We start from the raw sequence: 25645 nt of genomic DNA, 5'->3' as shown, positions 1-25645 counted from the left end.
AAAGTTTATTTATTAGTCACAAGTAAGGCTCACAATAACACTGCAATGAAGTTTCTGTGAAATTCCCCTCGTCACCACACTCCAGTGCCTGTTTGGGTCAATGCAGCTAACCAGCACGTCATTCAGACTGTGGGATGAAACCGGAGCACCCGGAGGAAACGCACGCAATGTGCAAACTCCACACAGACAGTGACCCAAGCTGGGAATTGAACCTGGGACCCTGGCGCTGTGACTCACCTGATGAAGGAGCAGCGCTCTGAAAGCTTGTGCTACCAAATAAACCTGTTGGACTTTAACCTGCTGTTGTGAGACTTCTTGCTGTAATGCAGTAGTGCTAACCACTGTGCCACCTTGCCACCCTGTTCTTGTTTGAATACTGCTAGGGGGTCCTTTACATCGTTTGAATGGATTCAAAGGGCCCTGGTTTAATGTCTATTCTGAAAGATAGAATCCTCTGACAATGAAACAGTCCTTTAGTATACAGTAAAGTGGCAATCCAGATTATGTGCTCAAGTATGTAGATGGACTTGAACCAATAACCTCAGTAGTGCTAGCAACTGAGCCAAGTTGGCAACCAATCCAGGCTTTCTGATAGCAATCATCCTGTGATTGATGAGTTTATAATATACACTTACATTTTTTATTTTTAACTTATTCTGGTATCTTTATTATAAATTCATTCTCTATGGTTGGTTAAAATCCCACTGCACTATTGTCAGTTTACAAAATTAAATCTGATATTAATATTTCAACTAAGTTATCTTAATAATACACATATGCACAAACAATTATACAAATTGCCAGACAAATGAGATTGGAGAATTCCGGCCTCAGTTTGTTCTTACTTTCTCATTGTTTCGACTCATGTTCACTGCTTTTCCCAATCCACTAACTCGGAATAAGCTGTCAAATTACATTGTGAGGCAAATCGGAATTGCAGATTTGGACACAGCTATTGTAAAATAGAAGGACCGGGATTCTCCCACGTCGTACGTCCCGCCACTGCTGCCAGCAAGAATGGAGAATTTGGCACACAGCCAAATCTCCATTCGCAGCAGCGGGGTTGGAAAATCCCAGCCTCGGGCGAGGTCGGAGAATTCCGGCCAAGATTTCATACGCAGGTGAGCGAACATTGTTCACGCGATGGGCGAAACGGTGTACCAAGTACAAAGCGAGGGTAAGTGAAAACATGAACAAGCGGTGAAAGGTGAAATTTACTGTATGTAGCATTGCTGTTTGTGTGGTATTGATCTATGCGCAAAATGGGTGTTGCATTAGCTTTATAACCTTCATTGTACTTCAAAATTATTTCCTTGCATGTGGAGTAATTCAAAACATCAGCGATGTGATCAGGTATCTTAGAGACCTGTGACTTTCAGTTCTTTTCCAAATACTTTGCATTGTTGTAACCTGTGAGGTATACTCATTTTAGAATTAATGTCCCAGATCTCCCAGTCTTTGGATGTTCGGATGTCTGATGTGCCCTGGGAGATACACTTTGGGACCTCTCGGAATTCTCAATGCAGGGATTGCATGGGAATTGCCTGGGAGGTTTGAACTTCTAATGGATAATTCCCCCGGGACCCTCTAAAAAGTCTCTAACTCTGACTTATTTACCTGGATGGATATCCAGAACTGTTAGACACAGAAAAACCTTGTTTAATACCTGGGTAACTATACAACTGGTCCCCCCGAACTTCCCCCTCAACCACACAACTAGCACTCCCCATTGTCCCGACTATCCCCTGACCTGATCTAACTTGCCTCCGACTTGAGTCCCCCCAAACTGATCAGATTATCCGCTGACCCGACTCTCCCCAACCCAACCTGCCCCACCACCCAACTCTCCCTTGATCCTCCCAAAAAGACTTGCCTCTGACCTGACTAGCTCCTCACCAAACCCGATTACCTCTGACCTGACCTGACTAGTCCCCACGACCTGACAATTCCCTCCTAACCCAACACAGCAAACCCCGACCCACCGTGCCACTCATCCACTCATCCACCTGCCACTCTACCCAATTCCCCACCTGCCATCATACTTACTTCCACCCTACCCACCTGCCACTGTATGCCTTACCCAGTTATCTCACCCACTCTACCTCCTTAACTACCCTACCTCCTTATACACCAGAATCCCTTACCCATTTATCTTATCACACTATCCTGCCACCCACCCTACCCCTTTACACACCTAGCAGCATGGTAGCACAGTGGTTAACACTGCTGCCTCACAGCACCAGGGACCCGTGTTCGATTCCCGGCTTGGGTCACTGTCTGCGTGGAGTGTGGTAAACCACTGTTAGCTTATTACCTGTATATGTGACATGCCTGGGCACATCCCTGCCGGCCCTACCCGAGACTCCTCCCCCCCTGGTCCAGGTATAAAGGCGACTGCTCCCCACCCCCCTGACTCAGTCTGGACCAGTTCATCGGCATGGGTGTGCTCCAAGTCTTTTGCTAATAAAAGTCTATTTGTTCTTGCATACAAACTAGTCTTTGCTTGATTGATGGTGCATCATGGAGTTTGCACATTCTCCCTATGTCCACGTGGGTTTCCTCCGGATGCTCCAGTTTTCTCCCACAGTCCGAAAGACGTGCTGGTTAGGTGCATTGGCCATGCTAAATTCTCCCTCAGTGTGCCCGAACAGGCGGCGCAGTAGGGGATTTTCACAGTCACTTCATTGTGGTGTTAATGTAAGCCTACTTGTGACATTAATAAATAAACTTAAACTTAGCCTCTCTCCATAACTTCTGAAAGAAGCTTTGGGGCGTGTAAATACTTTAATTACCAGAATACACAGCGAGTGCCACAACAAGGGACTGTAGATTGTCTGCGCTACTCCCTACCACTTTGGTGCATTGAGCCAGTTATGAAGGAACCTCCATTGGAAGATTGCTCAGAGAACGCAGAGAAAGGGAAGTGTGTGCTTTTTGTCTGATCCGGGTTGGAAAAAAAGGTTTTCCATCCTAATTGGAAGAACCTGGCCCATATTTATGTCAAGAACATAATGGTCCAGATAATTGTTGTAGCACATTGCAGGTTTCAAGTTCAATGTGCGACATAGAAACATGCAGTTCAGTGACAAACAGAGAGCAATGCTGGGTAAACATGCTTTACTAAAAGGAAACTTTTACTTTTTCTACCAATGGAGATAGCTATTAAGTACATTAAGTTCCTGACTACAAAATGTAAATAAACCTTAACTCAATATGTTCCCCAATTAAGCAGAAGTCATGCAATCACAAGAATTGGTTTTTAAAATACATTTTTCATCCTTTTTCATCTTAGAACACACAATAGAATAATGATCTCAATCACATGGTAGACTGGTACAAAAACTAAAATCACATGGGATTCGGGGTGGGCTGGCTCGATGGATACAGAACTGGCTTGGTTCTGGAACAGTAAGAAGTCTCACAACACCAGGTTAAAGTCCAACAGGTTTATTTGGTAACAAATACCATAAGCTTTCGGAGCACTGCTTCTTCGTCAGATGGAGTGGATATCTGCTCTCAAACAATGCACAGACACAGCAGACGGAGCAGCGCTCCGAAAGCTTATGGTATTTGCTACCAAATAAACCTGTTGGAATTTAACCTGGTGTTGTGAGACTTCTTACTGTGCTTACTCCAGTCCAACGCCGGCATCTCCACATCTTGGTTCTGGAAGACAGAGCAGCGATGGAAGGGGTTTTTCAGAATGGAAATCTGTAGCTAGTGGTGTTCCACAGGGATCAGTGCTGGGAGCTCTGCTGTTTGTAGTATATATAAATTATCTGGAAGAAAATGTGGGTGGTCTGATCAGCAAGTTTGTGGATGACACGAAGATTGGTGGAGTTGCTGATAGTGCCGGGAATTGTCAGAGGATACAACAGGATATCGATAGATTGAAGACTTGAGCACAGAAATGGCAGGTGGAATTTAATCCGGCCAAATGCGAGGTGATGCATTTTGGAGGATCAAATTTAGGTGTGAATTATACTGTAAATGGCAGAACCCTGAGGAACATTAACATACAGAGAGATCTGGGCGTGCAGGTCCACAGTTCCCTAAAGGTGGCAAAACAGGTGGCTAAGGTGATTAAGAAGGCATATGGCATGCTTGCCTTCATCAGCCGGGGCCTTGAGTATAAGAGTTGGGAAATCATGTTGCAGTTATATAAAACTTTGGTTAGGCCGCATTTGGAGTATTGCGTGCAGTTCTGGTTTCCACACTACCAGAAGGACATCGAAACTTTGGAGAGAGTGCAAAGAAGGTTCACCAGGATGTTGCCTGGTCTTGAGGGTGTTGACTATGAGGAGAGGTTGAATAAACTAGGATTGTTTTCACTAGAAAGATGGAGGCTGAAGGGAGACCTGATAGAGGTCTACAAAATTATGTGAGACACAGACAGGGTGGATAGTCAGAGGCTCTTTCCCAGGGTGGAAGTGTTAATTACAAGGGGGCACAGGTTCAAGGTGAGAGGGGGAAAGTTTAAGGGAGATGTGCAGGGCAGGTTTTTCATGCAGAGAGTGTTGGGTGCCTGGAACCAGAGGAGGTGGTGGAAGCAGGCACATCGGCAACATTTAAGGGGCATCTAAATGAGTATTCTGAGAATAGCGAACAGTTTGCAAAAATAACAATCTCTATGTGGTTGGCCCCATAAGGTTTCCTGTAATTTGCCACGAACCACAGCAGAAGTTTTTCTTGGTTCTGCTAAGTTAAATGTAGTGGTCCCAGTCCCTTGCTCACCATCATTAATTATCATTCGTGGCTCACCCAAGCCGATTTATTCCTTAACTAGAAAATTGTTTGAAAAAAAATGAATAAAGATTAGTTCTCATCAGAACACAATTATCCCTTGGCCTAAATGTTTACTTTAACTGCCAATTAATTGAACAAAGAAAATGGTAATTAATCTAAGTCAGTAACAGAAACTAACTGATGCAACCTGGCAAGACAACGAGGGTGCATAGTTGTCCTCATTCATTATAAGTCAATTAAAAATAACTAAACTGCCCTCAGAGAACAAATGCAAATTCTAAATGGACAAAGATGCATCAATGTCTCTACTTATATGAATTAATTTGTCTATGCCACATCTGTTTGCATCATGTAAGGGGCAACATTGGAGGTGACAACCTCATAAATAGTGGAAATCCAGAGTTTAAATCACGGGTAGATAGATTTCTGATCGATAAGAGAATTAAGGGATATGGGGAGCAGGCGGGTAAGTGGAACTCATTCGCTTCAGATCAGCCATGATCTTGTTGAATGGCGGGGCAGGCTCGAGGGGCTAGATGGCCTACTCCTGCTCCTATTTCTTATGTTCTTAACACCTAATCTTTAATGTGAGGTTCACCTGGCAAAAGGGGAGGTGATGGCCTAGGGGTATTATCGCTAGACTATTAATCCAGAAGCTCAGCTAATGTTCTGGGGACCCAGGTTTGAATCCCACCATTCCAGATGGTGGAATTTGAATTCAATAAAAAAATTCTGGAATTAGATTTCACTGATGACCATGAAACCATTGTCAATTGTTGGAAAAAACCCATCTGGTTCATTAATGTTCTTTATGAGAGGAAATCTGCCATTCTTACCTGGTCTGGCCTTCATGTGACTCCAGAGCCACAGCAATGTGGTTGATTCTCAACTGCCCTCGGCCACTAGGGATGGGCAATAAATGCTGGCCAGCCAACGATGCCCATCTCCCACGAATGAATAAAAAAATACAGGGCGTAACTTATCAGAGTGACAATTAGAGTCGGGATTGCCACTCTGTGCCCAATTACATTTTTCTTCTATTCCTGTCTTGCCAAATAGTGGGGGTGGGTGGGATCATACTTCATGTGGGAGTGTGGAAGGATCGGGTCCAGCCTTCAGGTGGGAGGATTTCCATGTTGGGGGTGGGGGGAGGTGGTTAGTCGAGGGGGTGGGTGTTTCCCCTGGGAAGTCAGGAGTGTTGGGGGAGGGGGGGGGTGTTGGAACTCCCATGGAGTGGGATCAGTCTGGGTTTTACAATCGTTACCCAGAAGTTAGAAGAGATTCTTAATCTTCTCACTTTTTCTGAGTAACTATCGGTATAACCCATGCAAAGTTTTTGGACATGAACTTCGTTGGAGTGGCAATCAGCAGGGGAGGGTCAGAAATTAGCAGGGAGTGGTGGGAGAGGGAGGGGTCCGAGGCCAGGGTGGGGTTGAGGCAGTGAAGATGTGGGGGAGGGAGGGTAGGTTGGGTCTGGGGGGGTTGAGAGTGAGAGTCAAGTCTGTCAGGGAGAAACCCGTGAGTTGGGTTTTAATCCTTCTACCTTCTTCTGTGTAATTCTTGGTATAAACCAGCCGGAAGCAGCTGAATTCTGCGATTGAAATGGCATCTTGGGATGGCCCCCAGTGGAGGGCAATTACCGAGGAGAAGATTCCATTTCTGGGCAATTGTTGTGCTAATCTAGCCTGGGAACCTCCAAAGGGGATTTCACTGGGTATTATTTTGGGTAAACCCCCCCTGGCAAGCCAGGTGGAATATTTGAGGGGATTAGTCGGATAGTCAGGGCAGAGGGAGTGATCAGGTTGGGACCGGGGTCAGTCAGGTGGTTGGGAGAGTGGTCGGATGCAGGTGGTTAACCAAATTGGGGGTAGTTGGGTTGGGGTGTGAGGTGGCCAGGTGAATAATCGGGTGGTCCAAGGCTAGTCGGGTGGTTCAAGGCTCGTTGGGTGGTTGGGGGTGTGGTCGGGGGCAGTCAGATGATGGGGGGGGGGGATAGTCAGATGATTGGGGTTTATTGGATTGATGGTTGTGGTGTTCAGTTGAGTTACGCTGGATAATCATGGAATTAGAGCAGGCACGAGACTGTGTCACGATTCCCGGGGAAGTTCCATGTATCTGGCACAAGTATCCGATGCTGAGCCGGTGCTGAAGAGTTTCACGGAGATTCTCAGGCAGCGGAAACCAGCCTATCGGAAGTTTAAACCTTCGGAGTGATTACCACGTGTGTGTATGCCAGGAACTGGGCCGGCACAGTGGTTAGCATTGCTGCCTCACAGCGGCAGGAACCGGGTTCGATTGTGGCCTCAAGTCACTGTTTGTGTGGAGTTTCCACATTCTCCCCGTGTCTGCGTGGGTTTCCTTCGGGTGCTCTGATTTCCCCCCACAATCCAAAGATGTGTGGGTTAGGTAGATTGGCCATGGTAAATTGCCCTTTAGTGCCAGGGGGATTAGCAGGGTAAATATGCGGGATTACGGGGATCGGGCCTAGGTGGGATTGTTGTCAGTGCAGGTGCGATGGGCCGAATGGCCTGTTTCTGCACTATAAGGATTCTATTCTATGATTCTAACTCAAATAGTCATGAGAAAAGACTTGTGTGTCTTATTTTATCATATATTGCATTTTGTAAAATGCCTCCCTGTTGTTAGCCTATGTCCAAAATCATTCTCTCATGCCGCGTCTGTTTTGTTCTTATCCATAGATAAAGGACTTAAATAACCATTGACTCATTCATAGAGCTATTTAACATATGGACCATTGACTCTCAGTGCGTCTGTGTGTTCCCCTCAGCACACTGAGATAAATGAGATATTTTCCTGCAGCACTCGTGGTTTTAAGAGCATCAATCGCAGCTAAAATCATTTCCATGATCTCTTTTACGAAAGCAATTTTAAATAAATGCCTAACTTGTAATCCTGATACTATGGATCTGCAGAAATGAAACAAATAAAACATGTCTCTTTGGCTCCTCAAGCCATTTCCTTATTGTCTTATGTAACATGTCTTGGCAAAACCATTCAAAGAGCCAATTATATTGTTCCCTTCCCTGCCTGCTAAACTACTCAAAAAGACATTCCCATCTTCTCATCATTTCTGCACATGTCCTCTTATTTTTCATCACGCAATCTTGGCCTTTCCAAACCTGGTTTTAGTCTAGCTCAGCTATTTTTTATACTCATTTTTGTTTCCTTCATAAGAACTAGGGGCAGGAGTAGGCCACCTGGCCCCTCGAGCCTGCTCCGCCATTCAATAAGATCATGGCTGATCTTTTCGTGGACTCAGCTCCACTTACCCGCCCGCTCACCATAACCCTTAATTCCTTTACTGTTCAAAAATGTATCTATCCTTGCCTTAAAAACATTCAATGAGGTAGCCTCAACTGCTTCACTGGGCAGGGAATTCCACAGATTCACAACCCTTTGTGTGAAGAAGTTCCTCCTCAACTCAGTCCTAAATCTGCTCCATCCTCATTTTGAGGCCATGTCCCCTATTCTAGTTTCACCCGCCAATCCATAATTCCCAAACTTCTGGCGTCATACTGGGGGGGAGGGGGGGGTCATAAAAAAGGGACATGACCCCTTCCTTCCCCCAAAATCCGGCCGGGATCAGAAAATACGGCTGAAAATGGGTAGTATCGCTGGGTCGGTGAAAACATTGCATTGTCGCTGACTGGCAGATTATTATTTTTCACGCTGAGACCTTGCCTCCTGGGAAAAAAACCTGCTGTGACAAATGGAATTGATGCAGACATTTCAAAGGGAATTTATCAACTACCTGAGGGCAGAGGACATTAACTGCTACGGGAGATAAATGGCTAGTTAGTTTGGAGCACGATGTGGCATGGCCAACTGTGATTTCTTGGAGTCTTGTCATTTACATTAGGAAACTGGGAGAGGAATTTCCCAGAGGGCTTCCCTGGATAACGCACAGGTTCTATTTTTTGCACTTTTGCCTCTCCCAGCAGAAAGCATGGCTGAGAACAAGGAGCTGGTGAACTTGGGCACACTCTTTCTCGTTCCTCTTTTAATTTGCTTGTATGTCAGTGACGTACGAGCTGAACAATAATCATAATTCCATTCCTACTGATCGCAAATTTCTACAACTGCTGCTCAAAAATTAATTTGTGACTATAAGTCCTTTGGGATATCTCTGGGACATAAGGTCCCACATACGTACGAGTCCTTTATTTTTCTTTCTAAATTCTTACTGCAGATTCACTGGCAGTCAACAACAATATTTGAGGTACAATATTACAGCTGTATCGAAAAGCAAAATGCTTTTTTAAAAATCTAGCTAAGACGTTACACTGGATAAATGACTCAATTGAAAGATTATAATGCAAGAAATAAAGACAAGGCATTCAACACTCATCCTGTCCGTTCCCATTGTCCACTTGTAGTCCAGCCCATTATGGACTCAACTCCATTTATTTCATTTCCCAGGGTAAAATTTCCACGGGAAAGATTTCCACAAAACCTGAATTCTGACCAAAAAGTATAACAAAAAGAGAAGTAAAGAAAAATGTATTAATGCCCCTGGAATCTAGGTGACTCACCCAGTTTAAAGGTTCTGGTCATCAAAGTGAAGGTGACCGATACTCTAAAAAAGCAGTTTCCGATTTAGTTTTAAAGTTTATTTATTAGTGTCACAAGTTGGCTTACATTGACACTATAATGAAGTTACTGTGAAAATCCCCTAGTCGCCACACTCCGGTGCCTGTTCGGGTACACTGAGGGAGAATTTAGCACGGCCAATGCACCCTAACCAGCACATGTTTCAGACTGTGGGAGGAAACCCGGAGGAAACCCACACAGACACGGGGAGAACGTGCAGATTCCGCACAGACAGTGACCCAAGTGAGAATTGAACCTGTAAGGCAGCAGTGCTAACCACTGTGCCACCCGGCTGCCCAGCATAACATCCTTATAGCATAGTTATGAGTTTCACACAAGTACACACCTCAGTTCTACGATCCTCAAACCTACATATTTCCCAATGTTGACCAAATCTGATTACCACTTCCTCTCTTAACCAGAAAATTGCATGCGGTGTGGGGAAAGCATTAAAAAAAGGGAAGAAGAGAAACCAAAAAAATATCTTTGTGTCTAAGAGGCATTACTCTACATTCTGTTGATGATAACGAGGCCACAGAGGGGTTTAATGCCACCTACATGCTCAGTTGAAAGGGTGAAAATGAGATCATGTGGATGTGTGTGTGCTTGATATATGTACAATTCTTTTATAGAACTATGTTAAACTGATATAATTATAGAATCGTAGAACTACAGTCAGTCCTGGCCTTTTGCAAGAACAATTCAGTTAGACGCACTCCCACACGTTCATTGATTGCCCTGCATATTTTTATCTTTAGGTACTTATCCAATTCCCTTTTGAAAGCCACAGCTGAACCTGCCTCCACCACACTGTCAGGCAGTGATGCCAGATCCTAAGCCCTACGTGAATTAAAAACAGTTTTCTCATCTCACCCCCAGTCTTTTGCCAATCGCTTTAAATCCATGTCCTCTTATTCTTGACCCCCCTTCCAAAAGGAACAGTCTCTCATCTACTCTGTCTACACTCCTCATGGTTTTGGACACCTGAATGGAATCTCCTTTCAACCTTCTCTTCTATAAGTTGGACAATCCGAGTTTATAGAATCACAGGCTGTGATTTTCTGGCCCTGCCCACTGTGAGTGGACATTTGGACAGCCCACCGCATCCGTCCAGGGGGTCCCGCCACGGCAGAGCTGGAAAATCCCCTTGGTAAAATTTTAAAATTGTTACAGCACAGGAGGAGGCCATTCAGACCATCTCTCCTGTCTATCTTCGCAATGGAAGATCCACGTCCCTGCACCCAATCTCACAGATCATTTTTGCAACCTCTCTAAGGCATTCACATTCTTCCTAAAGCATGGTGCCCAGAATACGCAATACTCATTTAAGGCCAAACCAGTGTTTACAGAGCTTCATCATCATGTTTTTGTAGTCTAGGATGCTGTGTTTTATTAACCACTCTCTCAACCTGATCTGACAATGATTGGCGCGTGCATACTCTCAAGTTTCTCTGATCTTGCACACTTTTAAATTTGTTTCCTTTAGTTTAGATTGCCTCTGCTCTTTCTTCCTAATTCACATTTATTTGAATTAAATTTCATCTGCCGTATGTCTGCCCTTGATAATTCCAAGGGAGAATTATTCAATTCTTTGTGAGGAAAGGAAAATCCTAAAATACTGGGTATCTTACTCCATGGCTATCTGCAGGCACTGTCATTAGCGTTAGTTACTTGCCATTTATCATACTGACAATTTTGCAATCATATTAATTTGTATGCTTGGATTGCCTTAGAAATGGTCAGACTGCAGGACATAAGGGATTACTCAAACACTTGGAATATTCAATGCAGGTAACAGATTTAGATGCTTCAAGAAGACTCACACTCCAAGGTATCTTAAAATAGCACACAAGCTGACATAGTGAGCAATATTTTTGTTTCTACTGGCGTAAGCTCAGTTGAGGATATTTGAATATCTCCCACAGTGAACAACCACTTCTTTCTTCACAGCTCAGATACCTGAGTCTAGGTGCCAGTTAACCTTTTCGGGTCTGCTCCCAGGGCATTTACATCCTTAGCGACCAGAATGGTGCGCAATCACAGAATCCCTACGGTGCAGGAGGAGGCCATTTGGCTCATCGAGTCGGCACCCATTTTTCCAACAGAGCATCCCAACTAGGCCCCATCCCCGTAACCCCATGTGTTTTAACTTGCTAATCCCCTAACCTACACTTCTTGGGACACTAAGGGGCAATTTAGCATGGCCGATCCACTTAACCTGCACATCTTTGGACTGTGGGAGGAAACCGGAGCACCCGGAGGAAACCCACGCAGACACAGGCCAGATGGGGCTGGACAAGTGCCTCACCATCATCTCCAGGATTTGTACTCATTCCCTCTCATAGAGACATAGAATCTATGGCACAGAGACAGCCCTTTGGCCCAAACTGCTCCATGCCGACCAAAATGCCCTTCTAAGCTAACCCCACTTGCCTGCATTTGGCCCATATTCCTTTCCTATCCATGTATCCCATCCATTTTGTTACACATCAAGAACTGGTTACCTTTCTTTAAAGCTATGCTAAGTATGCTGATGGTTTCACACTGCCATGCCCCAGATCCTACTCCTGTGTTGGTGATCGGTAAAGTACTGCCATCTAATTTATAATCCCACTCATATTTCCCTTCCCTACACTCACATTTTCCATACTAAATAACATTTGCCAAGACTGGTGCCAGCTACTTCTGACACATTCTCCCTTCTCCTTGGCAGCTTCTAATTTATATTAATACCTTGGCTTCAAATACTCAAAATGGTGACATTTAGATTGGCCGTGGAACTGGCAGAAGCTGGTCAGAAATTACCGAATGAGCTTAACAAAATATACAAATGGTCAGAGCAACAACAAATAGAATTTAATGATTTGATTTTTGATTTATTGTCACATGTATTAACATACAGTGAAAAGTATTGTTTCTTGCGCGCTATACAGATAAAGCATACCGTTCATAGAGAAGGAAAGGAGAGATGCAGAATCATAGAAAGCATAGAAACCCTACAGTACAGAAAGAGGCCATTCAGCCTATCAAGTCTGCACCGACCATAATCCCACCCAGGCCCTACCCCCATATCCACCCACTAATCCCTCTAACCTATGCATCCCAGGACACTAAGGGCAATTTTTAAGCATGGCCAATCAACCTAACCCGCACATCTTTGGACTGTGGGAGGAAACCGGAGCACCCGGAGGAAACCCACGCAGACACGAGGAGAATGTGCAAACTCCACACAGACAGCGACCCAAGCCGGGAATCGAACAAGGTCCCTGGAGCTGTGAAGCAGCAGTGCTAACCACTGTGCTACCGTGCTGCCCAGAATGTAGTGTTACAGTCATAGCTAGGATGTAGAGAAAGATCAATTTAATGCAAGGTAAGTCCATTCAAAAGTCTGACAGCAGCCAGGAAGAAGCTGTTCTTGAGTCAATTGATACGTGACCTCAGACTTTTGTATCCTTTTCCCAACGGAAGAAGGTGGAAAAAAGAATGTCCGGGGTGTGTGGGGTCCTTAATTATGCTGCAGACGTGTAGAGTGCTACACATAGGAAGAAAAAACGGACACTTAGGGAGTGATAAAGTATCCAGCTAGCATGAAAACAGAAGAGTTTTTTGGGCTAGTCTTTACTCGGAATCTTATGCACTTAGTTCATGAAAAAATGGGCTAGACCATTTCCAGCCACGAGAGGCAGTGGGCAGGGCTTAATTCATCAGCCAGTTTGACCAAGCAGCAGAGGGAGCTATTGCGTACCTGCTGTCCTCTGCGGTAGGAATTGGTCTGTCCTGATAGAGTGGTGAACAGTGCAACAGGAGCAGTGCGGCACTGTGGTACAAAGCTGTGGCACTCACCCCAAAGTCACTGGTGAACTGAGGACCGCCATGTGCACGGCCCTCATTAGCAATTGGGTTTGACGCTGACGTAAGTTCCCACCGGTGTGCCACAAAATTGAAAGGCCTGATGGGACCCTGGAGGGGCAACTGCTTTAGTGAGCATTCACGAGATGCAAATGGCGTTTGCACCACCTGCCAGCGGGAAGAATGACCCACCAGCGGGAGAACTGCCACGGGACTTTACACCAGCGGGTTTCTGACCTTTTCGCTCGCACCAGATTCCAAGAGGTGAACATTCATAAAATAATATGAAGCGTGCAGGGAAGGTTAACCCAGCATATTACTTCAATCTGAATTAGACTCAAGGACACTGGTTCAAACTAGGATAAGATAATTTTAGGACTGTGTAATTCTCCGTCACACAGAGAGCAATAAATGTGCGGGAGAAATTCTAAATCGAGTGGTGGACAGCTCACCCTTGAACTAGTGAATTGGATCCTTCAGTGGGGGTGGGGAAATCTAGCATCTTGCAGGATTGGTGAATTCGGAAGAGCTAACTGATTTTCCTCGTCTACGATTCTCTCATTAACTTATTTTTGAAGCAATGACCTTGATCTTTGGCTTTCCTCTCAGTTCACACATTTAACGGCGTTGTGTCAGTTTATTTAAAAGCTGTGCATCAGCTTTGCTAAGCTTCGTCGGTTGTCACATGTGAGTAAGTCTCAAAAAGTACATTGTTTATAGCCAGCGTATTCGTGAGATTAGGAGCGTTTCTTTAAAAATAAAGTTAAACCTGGAAGAAATAGGAAGGAATCTATTTTGCCTACATATCTTTGCACCTACCCTGTCCCCCCACTCGCACCTCCCCATCAACGAGACGGCGTCAACAAGTAAGAAATTAGAGTCATAGAGATATACAGCATGGAAACAGGCCCTTCGGCCCGACTCATCCATGCCGACCAGGCTTCCTAAACTGAACTAGTCCGTTGTCTGCATTTGGTCCATACCCCTCTAAACCTTTCCTGTCCATGTGCCTGTCCAAATGTCTTTTAAGTGTTGTAATTGTACCCGCCTCTACCACCTCATCTGGCAGCTCATTCCATACACGCACCACCCTGTGTGTGAAAAAGTTGCCCCTCAGGTCCCTTTTAAATCTTTCCCCATTCACCTTAAACCTATGCCCTCTAGTTTTGGACCCCCCCTACCCTGGGGAAAAGCACTTGGCTATTCACCTTATCTATGCCCCTCATGGTTTTATAAACTTCTATAAGGTCACCCCCTCAGCCTCCTATGCTCCAGGGAAAGAAGTCCCAGCCTTGAATGAGAGCCTTTGTTGTGCCATATTTCACGTGAAACTTTGGAGAGTGTGGCCTGGAGAAAATGAAACTGCCTGTAAGTGAAGCAAAGCTGAATGAATATGCATTTACTTGGTACCTTTCCTGACCTCGGGGTGTCCATTATCACAGCCAATTTGAAGTGCAGTCATGGTTGTAATGTGAGAACATGGCAGCCAATCTGCACATCTGTTTTACTGACGGTTGAGTGACAAATATTGGCCAAGACACTGAAGAATATCCTGCTCTTCAATGGAGTAACGCTATGGGATCTTTCACATCCACCTGAGGGGCCTTGATTTAACATCTCCTCTGACAATGCAGCATTCCCTCAGAACCATGCTGCAGTAGCAACTCAGACCCTGTGCTCAACTCACGACCTCCCGACTTACAGGCAAGAGTATCAACTGAGCCACAGCTGTCACTGTACCACACTGCTTTTCAATCCACACGATCTCTGATCACAATAGACAGCTGCTGAATCAACAGCAATGCTCTTGTTAATATTCACAGCATTTTTAAAAATATTTGTTGGAATGTGGGCCTTCCTGCAGCCCAAATGAGGTTGTTCATCTTCCTGTGGCATTGAGCGCCATTTCTCAGCGCCAGGCCGCAAGGCGCTGACTACCCACGGCCACTGCCTCCCACATTCAACTTCCTGTTCCTAGGTCATCTGTCCTCTCGGGGGCATGGGATGGCCTGCCTCTCCTCCACAGCCTCCAGAAGCCATCATAGATCTCACTCGGTGAGACATGGGGCTGGTCTACGCACTGCCAGCCTCCTGGCGTGACTGGCTGTGAGTGCAGCAGGGGTATTTAAATGCAGCATCTCTTTGTTAACAGCACACAGCTGCGGCCAGCTCGGGAGAGTCAGGCTGAGCCTGGGAACTCCTTAACCGCGTGCTTCACGTGGAGGCTCTCTCTCTCAGTGCACAAAGTGTGGGATGATCGCGGTCCGGACCGCGCCGGATCGCTCCCGTTTTCTCATCGTTACGACTCTTGGGCTGGAATTTCTGGCCGCTCACACCCTCACCTCTGCTCCAAGAGATGACGGAGAATCTGGCACTCAGCTGAATCTCCATTCACTGCAGCGGGTCCGGAAAGTCTGGTCGCCCTTAGTTACGGGAAAATTCCACCCTTGTCGTTTAGAAGTTTGAAATTAAAGTCAAGAATTCTTACTTTAGGATAACTTAAATTTGGAATCGCTATAATTGAATGTGGAATATTGCCATTAGCCTATTTTAAATTCGTTTTTGTATCTGCGCATCACCTTTTAGTGATCGACATGCACAATCTCTCAGGTTTGCCCATCAGGTGATTCAGATTGTGTTGTAGCCTCGTATAGAATGAACTGTTAACTTCACGTGATAACCATAGCAAACTGCTAACCTCTATATTCCATGCATAACATTCATTAATCAATTAAATATTTCGTGCCATGAAGAAATGGTTATTTAATATTAAACATGCAATTTTAAAATGTATTAAAAAGATAACTCCAGTGAAGAATGTGGATTCTCCAAAGCTGGTTGGCATGGAGTGGCAGCACCAGATCGTTCTCTGACCTTTGATACAAGAGGATACAGCTACGGTACTTTCAAACAAATTGATTCACTCCACATTTCACCAAACTAAAACACACAACTGTTCTAATTCCCTCTGCAGCCATGCTGTCTGATTAGAAAATGTAGATGTCCATATTGATTGAATTAACTTTAATATTGATGCCACCACTCACAAATTATCAGAATATCTAAATTTAAGGAGACTGAAAGCCGCAATAATTTAACCCTTTTGTCATTTTTATTTGACTTTACACATTTGCAAATGTGGAACATGGCTCAAGCATCAGAATTTGAGAGAATACTAAAGATTTTATTCAAATTGTGCTGCATTGTTTAATATTATAGCATTATTAAAGGTGAAAATTATTAACAAAGATTTAATACAGAAAATGCTTTACATGCAATTTGTAGACAACAACTTGACGACTCTTTAAATATGTCACATAGATGAAAGATAACTAATAATATATAAATACATATTATATAAATATACGATGCTATAAGCTCTTTGATATTTCCTATAAATGATGACAACAGAACAGAGAATTATATTTAATAATTGCTGGTATATAGGATGATTTGTTTAAACTGATTTTCCCAGAAGATAAAAACGACCTCTCCATGTTTTGCTACAAATCAGTTAAGGGCGGAATTCTCCAGCCGCGCTGGTCTAAAAGCCGGAAATTCCCGCCCGACCGTCACATTGGTTTCACATTGTCCGCAACCCGCCTGCTAAAATTCCAGTGGGGGAGTGGGATGGGAGAATTCCGGCCTCAGACTTGCTGTTCATCTTCAGTTGGACACAATGTTTGTCTGAATTTGCCTTATTAGAATTTATAGTACCAACCCACAGCGGGTGGATAACACAAGAGTTGTTCGGGGTGTTAACATGACAATGTCATCATGTCAGCATGTAATTCTGCTCTTCAAAACGGACAACTCCACATAACTGTACTCATCACTATCTGGGTTGAATTAAACAATATGTCGCAGTGTTGAGGCAGTAATCCCTTCATCACTGACCCCTCTCTTTCAGTAGATGGACTAGCTTTTCAACTGACGTTTATCTCTCACTAATTAACTTTTCCCATTTTCGGTGTCCCCACATGTAAGCAAACGTAATGAGAAACACGCTGAAGGATAAAGAATTTCTTTTCCCCCAGATATGAAATACATACACAAACCCACTTGCTGCAATGAATCGGATATTCAACATGGAATCAATTCTAATCCATTACATCGAAGGTTTCAATAATTGAACTGGTTTCAATTCAGCTCATCAACTTTAAATATAAATGAAAAAGAATCAGACATTCTGCTTGATTTGTACAAAATATCACAGACATGGCCCTCGGCAGTCCAATTAAAAAATAAAGCATTGACACAGCAGGATTCCTACCTGAATTCTTCAGTTAGATACATGGCCTAATATAAAGGGTAAATCCTTTTGAAAAAAACCAAAAAAAAAACCACAATCAGCGTGAAAACATGTCTGCAATACTTAGAAGTGACCGAGCCACAAATATGGATAACAAGCATTTAAAAGAATCAATATCGTGCTTTACAGTGAGGCAGACAAGAGCATGCCTGCAGTCTCTGTGCCAGAATGCTGCACATTATGACCAGCTTGTGGGGCGTAATGCTCTGTACCATGTGACCATTCCAGCAAGTTTCATTAACGTGACAGCTGTTCCATTCACTGAAACCATCTTTAATGAATTCCTCCGTGTTCACCGACCTCTTTATGATGCTCACATTTAAAATGGTAGCTGTGACAGGTTACACAACAGATTATCCTAAGCGTTTACTTTGCCCATTTTACCACGGTTCTGCGGAAGACAGCTATTTTTTGCAGCATAATGCTGTTGTGAAACGAAAACCTATTCCTCAGGGGAGAGAGCTGGGAGTTAGATTTTCCGTCTGTTGCCACCGTTGAAGAGGTGGGTGAAGGCAAATGGCCTCCTTCTTGGCTGTAATTCCTATGATTTCATGTTTGTAGCTCTATAGACGCATCAATGCTGATTTCTATTTTTACTGCGTTGTTATATTTAACCAGATTCAGAATTTTGTCCGGTAGACAATTCAGGTTTGGAGAAAGAGAAAATATTTGAAATGATCTTGAGGGACCGAGTAAGTGAATATTTATAAAATCATAACATGTTAGGAGGCTCATTGTGGATTTACGAAAGGAAGGTCCTGTTTAAATAAAATGTCCAGCGTCGGCAGAATTTTCACTTTATTTTATATAAATAAACTGATGGCGCTTTATAATCACACAAATGATTTGATGGACTGGCGAAGTGCAGTTTATATGATCCACTTCTTTCCCGTCAACTTCTGGACAATGACAATTTGTTAAAATAGTGTGTTATGTGAAACATATCCCTTGATTTGAATAAAAACCCTGGTTTAAAAAGTCATTCCCTTTGCTTTTATTAACACTATTGATTCACAGGAGGTCCTCAATTATTATAAATGTTCTAATCACAACATGGCTTTTGCTTCAATTGAAAACACCTAGTTCTCTAGCGATGCACACATTGTAAATGATCACTCCGTTTTTCTTTTACTCCATGGATTGTGACATGTCAAGGCTCTCTCTAGTTGCCCATGAGAAGGTGGCAGTGCGTCTTCCTGAACTGCTGCAACCCAGCTCCCACAAAGCTGATAGATACAGTGTTCCAGGCTTTTCACTAAATGGCAATGAAGGAACAGCAATAGACACCCAGGTCTGCTTAGTGTGTGACTTGTAGGTGATAGTGTTCCCAAGCAACTCCTGCTCTGGTCCTTCTACACGTTTGGGAAATGCTACTACAAGACTTGGCAACTTGATGCAGTGCATACTGTCAAATGTCCAAAGATGTGCGGGTTAGGTTGGTTGGCCATGCTAAATTAAGCCTAGTGTCTGGGGGATTAGCAGGATAAATATGAGGGGTTGCAGGAATAGAGCCTGGGTGGGATTGTGGTCAGTGTGGACTCGAAGGGCCAAATGGCCTCCTTCTGCACTGTAGATTCTATGATTCTATGAAATGCTGGAGTAGGCCATTTGACCCTTCAAGCCTGCTTTGCCATTCAACAACATCATGGCTAATTTACTTTAACCCCACCTTCCTGCACCATCCCCGTATCCCTTAATTTCCAAAGTTCTTTTGATCTAGGTTTTGAATACATGAACATGCAAATTAGGAGCAGGAGTAGGCCACTCTGCCCCTCAAGCCTGTTCTGCCATTTAATAAGATCATGGCTAATCTGATTGTAACTTCAACCCCACATTCCTGTCTATCCCCGATAACCTTTCACCCCCTTGGCAATCAAGAATCTATCCAGCTCCGCCTTAAAAATATTCAAGACCCTACTTCCACTGCTTTGAGGAAGAGAATTCTGGGAACTCGCAACCCTCGGAGAAAAAGATTTATCCTCATATCTATCTTAAATGAGCGACTCCTTATTTTTAACAATGACCCTAGTCTAGATTCTCTGACAAGAGGAAACATCCTCTCCACATCCACTCTGTCAAGACCCCCCAGGATCTTAAAGTTTTTGATTAAGTCACCTCTTACACTTCTTAACCTCTAATGGATACAAACCTAAAATCTCCACCTTTCCTCATAAGACAACCCGCTCATTCCTGGTATTAGTCGAGAAAAGCTTTTCACACATTTCCATCTTTCCTTAAATGAAACCAATAATGTACACAATACTCCAATGTCCTGTACAACTGAAGCATAACCTCTCTAGTTTTATAACCAATTCCTCCCACAACAAATGATAACATTCTATCAGCTTTCCTGATTAATGGTTGTACCTGTACACCAGCCTTCTATGATTCATGCACTAGGACACCCAGATCCCTCTGCATCTCAGAGCTCTGCAATCTCTCACCATTTAGATAATAAGCTTCTTTATATACTTGCTGAAAAAATGGACAATTCCACCTTTACCCACAATATACTCCATTTGCCAGATTTTTGCCTCCTCACTTTTACTTATTTAATTTATTTATTAGTGCCACCACTAGGCTTACATTAACACTGAAATGAAGTTACTGTGAAAATCCCCTCGTTGCCACACTCCACTGTTCGGGTACACTGAGGGAAAATTTAGCATGGCCATGCACCTAACCAGCGTCTTTCAGACTCTGGCAGGAAACCAGAGCACCCGAAGGAAACCCATGCAAACATAGGGAGAGCGTGCAGACTCTGTACAGACAGTGACCCAAGCCGGGAATTGAACCCGGGTCCCTGGCGCCGTGAGACAGCAGTACTAACCATTGTGCCATCATGCCAGCACTTAACCTATGTCCCTTAGTAGCCTCCTTACGTTCTCTTCACAATTTACTTTCCTACCTATCTTTGTGTCATCAGCAAATTTAGCAACAATACCTTCAGTCTCTGTATCCAAGGTTTTTATTGAGATTGTAAATAGTTGAGGCCCGAGCACTGATCCCTGGGGCATACCATCCATCACATCCTGCCAGCCAGAAATAAACCCACTTATGCAAACTCTGTTTCCTATTAGTTAGCCAATCTTCAATCCATGCCAATATGTTACTCCCTGCACCATGAGCTTTTATCTTCTGCAATAACCATTGATGTGGAACCTCATCAAATACCTTCTGGAAATCCACGTGCATCCACAGCACATGAGACTCCTTCAAAAAACCTCAATAACTTGGCTAAACATGATTTCCCTTTCATAAAAGCATGTTGACTCTGCCTGAATCCCTTGAATGTTTCAAGTGGCCTGCTATAACATCTTTAAATATTTCTAACATTTCTCCGATGACAGATGTTAGGCTAACTGGCCTGTAGTTTCCTGCTTTCTGTCTATCTCCCTTTTCAAATAAAAGAGTTACATTTGCTATCTTACAATCTCATAGAACCTTCCCCAAATCTCGGAAATTTTGGGAAATTAAAACCAATGCATCAACTATCTCTTCTCTTAAGAGCTTGATGTGTGTAATCTATCCGGATTCAGGGATTTTTCAGCCACAGACCCAACAATTTGCTCAATACCATTTCCCTGGTGACTGTAATATTCCTGAGTTCAACCTACCCTTCCATTTCTCGATTTACAGCTATTTCTGGGGTGTTACATGTGTCCTCTATGGTGAAGACTGATGAAAAATACCTGTTTAGTTCATCCACCATAGCCCTACTTTCCATTATCGACCTCCCCAGACACACAGGCTCTACCACCTCACCTGCCCTGGAATCAGGGACTGCTGCAGCTGTCCTTTGTCTGCTTTGTGTCTGGCCACTTAGCTTTAGTATGTTAAGATCCTTCCTGTTGGTACTGCTTCCAGGTCAATTTTCATCAGGTCACATGAACCAGTATGTCTTACTATTCAAGAAAATTACAATTGATCGCTTTACAATTGATGCAAATGCTTAAAATTCATTTTCAAACATTCTTAAAACCAATGACAGATCACACAGACATTTTGAAGAAATTACAATTGATCCTTATTGTACTACTTCCGAATTAAAGGTCGTCACACTGGTTCAGTTGAGTTTCTGATCAAAGGTCCATGTCCTACATCCTCCACCCCTCACAAACCCCAGGGTATTTGGGACTCCAGATGGCAATACCATTGAATGTTAACAAGAGCTGGTTGGAGATGAATGTCACTTGCATGGCACAGATATTACTTGCCACATCAGCTCAAGTTTGGATGTTGTCCATGTCCTACTGCATGTGAGCATGGCCTGTTTCATTATTTGAAGATTCACAAAGGGACCAATCATTAGTGAACAGACTGATTTCTGACATAATGGAAGGCAGGTCATTGATTAAGCAATAGTTGTGCCTAAGACTCTGCTGTAAATGACCTATGTAGTGATGTTGTGGGGCTGACTGTCCTGCAATGATAACCATTTAAATTTGCACCAAGTATGAATTCAGCCTCTGCGGTGCTTTCCTCCCTCAATTCCCAATGATTTCAATTTTACTCGGAATCTTTGGTGTTATACTCAGTCAAATGCAGCCTTGAAATCAACAGCAATCACTTTCATCTCACCTCAGGAATTCAGCATGTGTCCATGTTTGGACCAAGGATATAGAATCATAGAATCCTTACAGTACAGAAGGAAGCCATTTGGCCCATTAAGCCTACACCGACAACAATCCCACCCCAGGCCTTATCCCCACAACCCCACGCATTTACCCTTTTAATCCCGCTAGACACTAAGGAGCAATTTAGCATGGCTAATCCACCCAAGCCACACATCCTTGAACTGTGGGAGGAAACCGGAGCACCTGGAGGAAACCCAGGGAGAACGTGCAGACTCCACATAGACAGTGACAAAGCTGGAATTGAACCTGGGTCCCTGGCACTGTGAGACGGCAGTGCTAACCACTGTGCCACCATGCCGCCAGGACTGTTGTACTCCAGACCTTCATATAATGAAGGTCAAGTGTACAACAGTCCTTGCAAAACCAAAATTGAGCATCAGCGAGCAGATTGTTGGTGATTAAAGTTCCATGTGACAGCACTGTAGATAACTCCATCCATCATTCTGCAGATGAGGTGGGAATTGGTCAGTATGGATTTTGCCTGCCCACAGGATATACCCAAGCATTTTTCCACATTGTCAGATAGGTTGTAAGTGCTCCGGAACAGATCATCCAGGGGACTAGATCCGGCGCAGGTCTACCTCACCACACCCAGTATGCTGCCAGAGTCTGTAGTACTTGTGACTGGTGCATTTAGCTGTTACTTGGCGTTTGTGTAGTAATTGGCTGAATTGAGGCATCTGTTATGGTGGGGATCTCAAAAGGAGGATGAAAAGGATGATATCCAAGGCGGCTCTAGCTGATGACGGTTGCGAGCATCTTTTCCAGTCACATGCTGGGTTCTACCATCACTGAGGATGGGTTGTTCACAAAACCTCCTCCTTTTATTAGTTGCTTAATTGTCTACCATTCACAAATGGATGGAGCAGAAATGCAGGGTTTATCTGCTGTTGTTTATGAAAAACAAATAATCAGACTTCATGGCATACCAGGCAAACTGTTAAAGAACTTAGTCCTTCAAGAGAACTATTCCCCTACTTCTGAAAGAGAAAATACCTCTAGATGTGGATGTTCTGATATGTCGTCAGTAGGATTATCAGTTCTAGGGTATTCATTATCAATTATGTCATAAGACTAGATTTCCTGTAGCTGATGTTGGCCAACCATAGATTGATAGGATGGCACAGTGGCACAGTGGTTAGCACTGCTGCCTCACAGCACCAGGGACGCGGGTTCAATTCTGGCCTTGGGTGACTGACTGTTCTCCCTATGTCTGCGTGGGTTTCCTCTGGGTGCTCCGGTTTCCTCCCACAGTCCAAAAATGTGTGGGTTAGATTGATTGGCCATGATAAGTTGCCCCTTAATGTCAGGGAGATTAGCAGGGTAAATAGGCGGGGTTACGGTGATAGGGCCTGGGTGGGATTGTTTTTGGGGCAGGTTCAATGGGCCGAATGGACTCCTTCTGCACTGTAGAGATTCTATGATTTTATTATATCTGGAATTATTACATAGCTCACACAATTGCCAGTGTTTAAGCTCAATCTGGCTCTACTGTTGAACTATAGAACTAAACAGAAAGAAGACACTGACGTAGGAGTTACAGACAGTTGTGTCTTGGGGACCTCCTGCAGCAACGTCCAGGGACTGGGTTACAATTTCCAGTATTTACCCCGAGACTATAGTTCCTTTAAAGGGGTAGGCTGGTTTTTTTACAAAGCTAATTTGTATGGCATTAATTCCACTGATTAGAATGGATGGGAATATGGATCGCTGCATGTTCCCAAATCTCAAAAACAGTACCTCTGTTACACTTGCACCAGTAACAATCTGCCTTCTACATTCTCCATCCTGTTGCTCGTCTGAAAATAAGGCCAATTAAAAAAAAAAGCAAAATGCAACAGAGCGTCAGTCTGCCACAGCTTCCTGTATTATATATACACCATGACTCCAGGCTGAGTCAGAAGCTTGAAAAATACACCCACATGACAGTCAGCTCACCCACTTGATTGCCTTCATTTGAAGTCTGCACTTGAGGTAATAACAGCAGCTTTCAGGTTTTAAATTCAGAAATGAGTCTATTCATTAGCAAAAAACACTTCTGGAGAAGAATGGAAACAGGCGTGCTATATTTGGTTAAAACACCCTGGTTAAGTTTCATACCCAATAGCGTATGATGTTTTCATGGAATGGGTGTAACTTTGTGCCATAATGTAATTAATCCCTTTTTCCCCACATGCATTGAGAAATATTCAGAGTAACATTTCAATATACTGCATATTTTAATGCATGTATTTGAGTAAAGTAGTCTGGAAGTTGTGGTCTATTGCGTGAATGCTGGGAGATTTCTGGGGCATTGTCACATTGACAACTCTGGGGGGTCAGCAGTGACAGAATATCATGGGCAGAGATATCATACCTTAACATTCTAAAACTTCAATACAAGGTTAGTTTGGTAACATGCAAAAACAACCTGTCGCAATTGATGAAGTGACTTGAACTCATTTAACTTCATCCATGAAGCACCTTGCGATTCTCCTTTTAAACTTAAAGGGCACTAAATAAATGTTATTACTGTACTTTCTGCATCATTTCTCTTTATATTTACACATATATCTGCACTGAAATATGTGAAATCTGTATTTTTAAGTATCAGTATATTTAAGCTCATAATTGAGATAGGAAAGTAATCGTAGCCTTATGAAAACATCACATGAGTACTGCTGGATGCGAGGATTATTTTTTGCTGTCTCATGGGATGTGGGTGTCACTGGCTGGGCCAGCATTTATTGCCCATCCCTGAGGGCCTTTAGATTCAACCACATTGCTGTGAATCTGGAGTCACATGTAGGCCAGACCAGGTAAAGATGGCAGATTTCCTTCCCTAAAGGACATTAGTGTTTTTTTCCCCCGACAATCGACAATGTTTCATGGTCATCAGTAGACTTTTAATTCTAGATTTTTACTGAATTCAAATTTCACCATCTGCCGTGGCAGGATTCAAATACTCGGGTCTCTGGATTCCTAGACAATACCTCTACGCTACATCCTCTCCTGTTGAAACCATAGTACAGATCCACTGCAATTCCTCTGTAGAAATCATTTAGCCATTCTAATCTGCAGAATTTCCCAGTCATGTAGCAGTTTATTTTGGTACTTTGGAATGGCCATATGTTATGTAGCAGGGCATGTTTTGCACTCATGTCACTGTCTCTATCAACTATTCCCCTGTCAGGAATAGTGCATCCTGAGGGTGAGAGAAAACAGATACTTACTTTAAAAGAGTCAGTTTCAACAGCTGAAACAGTTTGACTGAAGGATGGAGTATTCTTCAGTTAAGGATAAATGGAATACTTCTGGATTAAAGACTATTAATCTTACAAGAATTGAGTATATACACCAAGGATAATTAAACCCGGACTTAAAATAAATGTGTGCAATCCCTCTCCCCTCCCTAAAAAGATTAATCAAGCAAAGCAACTAAGGTCTTAATTTAAAAAAAAGCACAATATTTTAGAAATGTTACTTCATCAAGAAAACTATACAAAGCGAA

The 25645-nt window shown here is 43.5% G+C and overlaps 1 protein-coding gene across 8 annotated transcripts in view; it reads right to left on the bottom strand.

The window, feature by feature from the left end:
- The window catches only part of LOC144507197 (ena/VASP-like protein), a 239930-nt gene that overhangs the window by 166153 nt on the left and 48132 nt on the right, over positions 1–25645 (bottom strand). For 2 of the 8 annotated variants that reach the window (XM_078234099.1, XM_078234105.1), the window contains exon 1: positions 17480–17648. The exons of 3 other annotated variants lie outside the window; for them this stretch is intronic. In XM_078234099.1, the coding sequence (XP_078090225.1) occupies positions 17480–17502 (23 nt within the window). In that variant the 5' untranslated portion in view covers positions 17503–17648. Of the gene's footprint in view, positions 1–17479; positions 17649–25645 lie in introns of those variants that run through there. 3 more of the 8 variants (XM_078234106.1, XM_078234102.1, XM_078234095.1) reach the window with 3 other exon arrangements.

This window comes from Mustelus asterias, chromosome 18, assembly GCF_964213995.1.
Source record: "Mustelus asterias chromosome 18, sMusAst1.hap1.1, whole genome shotgun sequence".
NCBI lineage: Eukaryota > Metazoa > Chordata > Chondrichthyes > Carcharhiniformes > Triakidae > Mustelus > Mustelus asterias.
This window is presented reverse-complemented; position numbering and strand designations above follow the sequence as displayed.